Here is a 7,055-nt window from a genome sequence, read left to right as displayed (position 1 = left end):
GCTGAAATCTGAATGACACACTGACCGGAATTGACGATACCTGACTTACTGAACACCGAGTCGAGTCAGACAGATAACGTCGATACGTTCACATTTTCCCAGTTATTCTTATTGTACATCGTTGTCGTACCAATAACAACAGCAATCAAACGTCAATTTTCCCTTCTGATCATTCGCGATAACACCCACGCATAACACGGCTGTAAAAACTGACATCCGATATCTTCTGATAATGAGTACCATTATTGGTGAGACTCTGGGATTTCAACCCTTTAGATATCATCAAATACAATAATTTACGCTCGTGTCGAGGATAAATCAAGAAACTCCACTGGGAGTAAAAAAATTAAATAGAAATTTATTCTGAATTATACACTCTAAGAAAATGTATGTTAGTTTAAAAAAAATACAAAATTTATCATTTATCATTATCTAATATAAGCATTTCAGTCATATAAAAAAATTAACTCTTTTACAAATTTACACTAAAATTTACACTAAAAAAAAAGTGTTTCATTTCAACATACTATTAAAATGTTTCATTCTTGTTTCCGTTTTTTAAACACTTAAAAATATTTTAGTTTTAAACTTTTTCAAAACAAAACACTATGTGTTTGACATTACTATGACATATACATATTGACTATGTGTTTAAATATTATGTATTGACAAAATACAACATGGAGACAATAAAATACTGTATTATGTTTTTTAAATTATATTTTTTAATATTTTATTGATGTATGTCAAATGTTATATTTTCAGGTCTGTTTCGTTGCAGCTCTATCAGCGTCAGCCGATAAGCAAAAGAGGAACATTCTACTAGGCAATCCATACTACGGAACCGAGCATGATCATCATCACAAATACGAAAATGAGGTACAAATCTTAAAAATCACCGGCTACATAGGTTTTTACATGGTTCTTGATGACATCGAGGATCATTCATTCTAGGTAAAACCTCAGCAAATCTACGAACCGCCTAGTTACATACCCGGCAAATCTTTGAGAGCTGACTTCTTTGCGATCAGTGATGCTGACAAAACTTCTTCCTCGTGCTATCCATCTCCTACGGAATATTTTTCAGGTAATCGAAAAACTCACCAAAATCGTTCAATCGTGTTAGATTTACCACAAATATAATTTTAATAGAAGAGCAAAAGTTATAAAATTATCTATTTCTTACAGTAAAGCCATTAAAATTCATTGATAAAGGTATAGTGATGATATGAAAATTTATTATTTAATGAATCGTTTAATTAGGATTAGTTTTTCTATGCAGATTCTCATCAACTTCATTAAATCCGTTGATGATAAAAACTCTGCCGCAATAAAAGTATGTAATTTATAATACATCGATCATATCATCCTCCACAATCATAATTTTACACAAATTAATTAATTTATTTAAAATTAGTTTATTATGTTAACTGCAATATGTTAAATGCAATCATCATCTTCTATTCATTTTTACCTTAATCTTGAATCTTTAAAATATCTTTTTAATCTTATATTGAATTTTGACTTTTTAGCATTGTAAAATTTGGATTTTATACTTTTATTGTGTTGATTATTAACATACGTATTTATTATTAGTATTCTATACTTTCGTCATACAATTTTTTAATACGTGTGCAAATATCGAATTCTTCATAGATGATCGAATAAGAACATCCAAAATTCGACATCATGCATGTACAGAAAACTAATCCCAGAGCAGCCAGCGATTGTTCACAAGCATGTGGAAATTGCTTCGGAAACCGTCTCCCTTCCGCAAGTGAAGGAAGAAGTCTTCTATCAATATTTTCTCCAATTACCTCGTACTCCTCGTACGACAACATACTCTTGAGAATCGTGGGTTACCATCTGCAAGTGCAAGTCGTCATCTGTATCAAGTATCGGTGACCAAGCATGTCGCTGTTCTCGTTCCAGTCCCGCACATTAAAGTTCCTAAATCCTACTATAATTGTGTGCCCCAGCCTGTTCAAGTCACCGTGGTCGGTACCCCGAGGAAATGTCTCATCCAGTATCAAATCTCATTTATCATTATGTAAAAATCGTTCCAGTTGCTCATCTAATTGCTCATCATAGTGATACCAAGACTAATCAGTGCAGACCTTCTTCAACAATTCGCAATTGACGTTCCAAAATGTATCGAGAAACCTATCGAATTTCTCGAGTTCTCTGGAAGGCTTTCAGAATCTGTTCAAGAACTTCTAATTGCCCTCTCTGTCTTTCATACCATTTTCTATATCCTTTATATCTTTAATACCGTTTCTATCACAACAATCTCAACCGCCCAAGTTAACGTGCTTTCTTTGACAAGTAGCGACTAAAATAATTTGGAACACGTTATCTATATACATTAATTATTTTTAAACAATGACTTCGCTATATTTTCCACGCATGTCACGAACTTTACCGATTAGAATTATGATAATAATAAATGATAAAAAAAAGTCTCAATGATATTTGTATTTTTATTAATATTCTACGATATGTTTTTAAAATATCTTTTGGATGCTTTCCATTTGATAACACAAGTCGACACAAGTTGACACAAGCGTCGTTCTATTCTTCTTGACATTCGGAGACAAAAATAGAACGCTACTTATGTCGACTCGTGTCATCAAATAGAAAGCATCCTCTATCTTTTGATCTTAAAATAAGCTTGCATCCGATATCTATGCCGTGCGTCTTCGAACGAATAGAGTCGAGTGAAACATATGAAAAGCGCGCTGGAATGAGCAGCAGCTGACAACTCATTGTCAGCTATTTAACAGATTTGACAGATTGACAGATTTTGCGGTTGGGACGTTATCACGTCACACGTCACTACGTTCGGACATACTCCTGAGTTTCTCCGCCGTATACGATCGTTCTGGATGTTGTGTGTATGTTCTAAACAAAACATCTTGTTTCTTTCATAATGAAGTGTCTCTTCATTTCCGCGATTTCTCTATCATCAGAGTAAGATTGCACAAAAAATTCAACTTATGCAACAATCTTGTGAGCAATAATGAAGTAGTAATACAAAAATACAAAGGAAACGATATATTCTTTACAGTAAATATAATATTCTTTATTATTACTGGCATTTTTGACAAAATTAAGAACTTTTTAAAGAATACCAGCATAAAAGAATACCACATAATCAACAAAGATATTAACAAATTAAATTATATTAGAATGCATAAAGATAAACTTCCACGAACGATGCACACATTAATGTAGGTTAAAACCTGTTGGAAATCACTCAGGATCATGATCTTCATAACATATGTCCAGATCATTGGCGATTGATCCCATTTTGGCAGTTTTATCTTAATGAACATAGAAACCATATCAACTGAAAAATAGAACAAAGATCGTAATTACGGAACAACATTATCTCGAACAAGCACATGATTTTGATTGGGATAACATTAAGATATTGAACGAAGAAAGAATAAGAATAATTGAGTAAAAGACTTATATTAGAAATGATTTTTATTCGAAAACAAAAAAATAGTTTAAACATTATATGTACAGTCAGACACGAATTTATTGGACGAAACATAACAATTTATTTATTAATAATTAACGTTTTCCTCTCTTCAATATTTTCTTTTATCTATAGTTAATTTTCTACGCGTACTGTAATAAAGAATTGTTTAGATATATCATAATGTCCGAATAGATGACATGTCAATTTTGTACTCTTAACAAATATCATGTAAATTCAAGACCTAATCATGTTTATCTTTATAATTTTTAAAATAGATTATTAATTTTTGTAGTATATTATTATATAATTATTTAACAATATTTCAATTATTATTGTACAGTGCACCGGGAAGTCCAATGATTTCGTTCGAGCAACATTGAAAAGGATCCGAATCAAGGATCGAAACATATGATTGATTTGGCTGAAATATATGAATAAATAAATCTTATTGCATACCAATATCTCGTGATTGGCTCCGAAAAACATCACCTCATGGATTGATAATTCTACTAACATATACATATAAATTGTTGAAAGTTTCAATATTTAATTATATTATACAATCTCTCAGTCTCTTTTTCTCTTTGTTTTATTCCTGATCTTAATTTATCTTTTGAATTTAATTTCTTATAAGTAATTTTCTACGTAACATTTTTATACACTAATAAATCAAAAAACAAAGAAATTTCTTCATTAATCCAATATTCTATCTTTATCGAAAATAAATATAAATAAATATTGCAGCGATCAAAGACAACAAGATAGAAATTAATGGAATGGATTAATGGAATAAAATTTTATAGCCTACTAGTAATAATTTTAGATTCTATACAATCAGAATGATACAAAACCGAATAAACAATTTAAAAATTGTTAAAACGTTATTAGGATTAAAAGGATTATAGGAGTTACAAAATTTTTTTTTACGGAAATAAAGTTCTTTTATTACAAACATTATTGGACCACTTTTAGATTTCTTGATAGATTGTATCCAACGTATCAGTGCGAAAGATTTTACCAAATTATATAGAAATAATCGTCAACATATAACGAATGGATAATAATAATTAAAGCTATTGCAGGTCAAGCACAAAACTTTGTAAATCTATATTAATTTTTACTTATTTAAATTTGAAATCGAGAGAACATAAAAATTCTATTTATTATTTGATATTGCATTATTATAAAATTTACTGACTCTCACGAAATAAAAAATTAATTGTTTCAATTAACGATAGATTATTATTGTTTTGCACGTGAGCTTTCTGTAAATGATGCCTTGTAAATGATAAACATTTGATTAATTAACGATATTAAATAACAAACATTGTCTATGTCGAAGACGCAAGTTTTACCACAAACGACACTTTTTCGATGGATTCATGGTCGATCCTGCTGGACAATTCCATGCAGTGCTAAATTCTTTGGAATTTCTCAGTACAGCTTGAAGTCTTACATGACCGGGACAATGAGAATCTTCCATCATCCATTTTAGTGATGTAGCAGTATAAGATTCGCACCACAACTAAAACAGTAATATAAAAACAATAATTAACATTTACTCATAATTTGAATAATACTGAAATTTGAATAATACTGAAGAAAAAATTTTCACAACAAATTATTTAATAAATATTCTTATTTAATAAAGAGATGATATATCTATTTAATAAAAATGTTTTTATGTCACATAATTATATAGAAGACACACACCCACACACACACACACCCACACACACACACACCCACACACACACACACACACACACACACACACACACACACACATACACACACACAAAATCTTAATATCGTAAAATTGATTAAAAGAACTATAATAAATTTTAGCAATCAATTTATTGTTATTAGATGAATAATATATGCCAATTGTAATTTATCGTTATTAATCTTGCAGTTAATTCTTATTTATCTCGTATAATTGAATTTGAATTTAAATAAGGCAGCTAATAAAAAACAAGCAAAGATAAAACTAGTTCTATAAACTATTAATTACGAAAACATTGAAGAATTTTATAATTTATTAAAAATATACGTTTAAATATGAATCAAATCTGGGAATTCCGGATTTGTCTTTCTACTATTTAAGCCTTTTAAATCCCTTACTTAAAAATAGACGACTTATTAACAACTTCTTTTCTATAAAAATATAAAACTGATAAGAATATGGAAATTGACGTAAACAAAAATGTTTAAAATATCACTTAAACCGTCTTTTTTGCTAATTGGTTAAATTTTTTATTTTATTACCTTAAGTGTTCATAAACTTTATGAAGCTGAGATTTTTATTTGGATATACCAAAGCATGATGATTGGGACTTGACTACTATATTATAATTAGAATGTTGGCTTACATGCGCAAAAGAAAGAAAAAGTAACTGTTCATGCGTAAATTGCGTGAATCCCGGAAGTAAAGGCTCATGACCGTGCCGAGCCTTCCACCTTTTATAAGCGACGATGGCCTCGCGAAGGCCACCATTATCAGCGATGTTTTCTCCCAAAGTCAGTTCGCCATCAATGTAATCGTCGACCTGTACAAGATATATCATTAACATCAATATGATCAGATTATTCAACTTCTTAAAACTAAAGCTGATTTATACATAAAAAATTAATGCTTACATAGATTAAGATATAACTTAAAGTAGGCTATATATAAAATGTTAAATATTAAAAATATATTACCTCAATAAAATTAAATATTTAAATTAAAATTTAAATAACGTTTAAATAAAATTTTTAGAAATTATCTATGATATCTATTTATTTAATACTTGAACTCCCTTATTGTTTTATTTTATCACTTCTTTTATTTCTTAAAAGATCAAATCAAATTTAATAAATTTTTTTAATACTAAATGTTTTGTAATAAGATTATTAGACTTGCCTCGACTTCGTAATAAGTATTATAATGATCTATGAAGCACTGAGTTCTGTCCGAGTACTCTGAAATGGTTTCATTGGTCCACCATTGCCGGAGATTTCCATTGCCATCGTAAAGCCGACCGCTAGTGTCAAATCCATGAGTTAATTCATGTCCAAGAATTGTGCCGATGGCGCCATAATTTAAAGCTCTGCAATTATTTAAAAAAAAGATGCAAATTTTTTCTTTCTCATTATATAATGACTTTACGAAAAATGCTTTCTATTATTTTTTACATTTCTTTTTTACTTGTAAAAGTATTTACTTTTGTATTATTTTTTTGTACATAAAGTTAATAATAAAAATAATTATTTCTATTCTTACTCAAGACCCAATTCATAAAATGGGAATTGAAGAATTCCAGCAGGTATGGCTGCATGTATAAATAGTGAAAGAAGGAAGGATATGTTAATGAAATTTTTAATCAATGCAACAATAAAAAAAGACAGTTTTTTCAACTAACAGATTATTAACAATGAACAGATTATTAACATATTTATACTGTAAAAAAGCAAAATTAAATAAATAATTACACAATTTATAGTGGAAACATATTGTAATTGTGTAAATATATATTTTTATATACATATATTTTTATATTAAACAAAAAATTTACCAAAAAATTAC

At 29.1% G+C, this 7,055-nt stretch overlaps 2 protein-coding genes across 2 annotated transcripts in view; one reads left to right on the top strand and one right to left on the bottom strand.

Moving 5' to 3' along the window:
- The first annotated feature begins 750 nt into the window (after nucleotides 1–750).
- On the top strand, nucleotides 751–1,905 carry LOC108684863. The gene is made up of 4 exons (XM_018189388.1): nucleotides 751–879; nucleotides 955–1,079; nucleotides 1,261–1,336; nucleotides 1,702–1,905. The coding sequence occupies exons 1-4, from the start codon at nucleotides 751–753 to the stop codon at nucleotides 1,903–1,905; spliced, it is 534 nt and encodes a 177-aa protein (XP_018044877.1).
- A 2,511-nt stretch (nucleotides 1,906–4,416) lies between these two features.
- The window catches only part of LOC108684927 (neprilysin-21-like), a 9,465-nt gene continuing 6,826 nt past the window's right edge, over nucleotides 4,417–7,055 (bottom strand). The window contains exons 14-17 of the mRNA XM_018189470.1: nucleotides 6,753–6,801; nucleotides 6,393–6,579; nucleotides 5,860–6,036; nucleotides 4,417–5,012 (exon numbers count right to left, since the gene is read on the bottom strand). Coding sequence (XP_018044959.1) covers nucleotides 4,839–5,012; nucleotides 5,860–6,036; nucleotides 6,393–6,579; nucleotides 6,753–6,801 — 587 coding nt within the window. The 3' untranslated portion in view covers nucleotides 4,417–4,838. The remainder of the gene's footprint in view (nucleotides 5,013–5,859; nucleotides 6,037–6,392; nucleotides 6,580–6,752; nucleotides 6,802–7,055) is intronic.

This window comes from Atta colombica, unplaced genomic scaffold, assembly GCF_001594045.1.
Source record: "Atta colombica isolate Treedump-2 unplaced genomic scaffold, Acol1.0 scaffold141, whole genome shotgun sequence".
Classification (NCBI taxonomy): Eukaryota; Metazoa; Arthropoda; class Insecta; order Hymenoptera; family Formicidae; genus Atta; species Atta colombica.
Note: the sequence above shows the minus strand (reverse complement) of the source record. Positions and strands in the feature narration are given on the sequence as shown.

Coding starts and splice junctions, on each gene's coding strand:
- LOC108684863 (XM_018189388.1), top strand. CDS start 751: ATGTTATATTTTCAGGTCTGTTTCGTTGCAGCTCTATCAGCGTCAGCC. Junction 880..954: donor ATCACAAATACGAAAATGAG/GTACAAATCTTA, acceptor CATTCATTCTAG/GTAAAACCTCAGCAAATCTA. Junction 1,080..1,260: donor TATCCATCTCCTACGGAATA/TTTTTCAGGTAA, acceptor GAATCGTTTAAT/TAGGATTAGTTTTTCTATGC.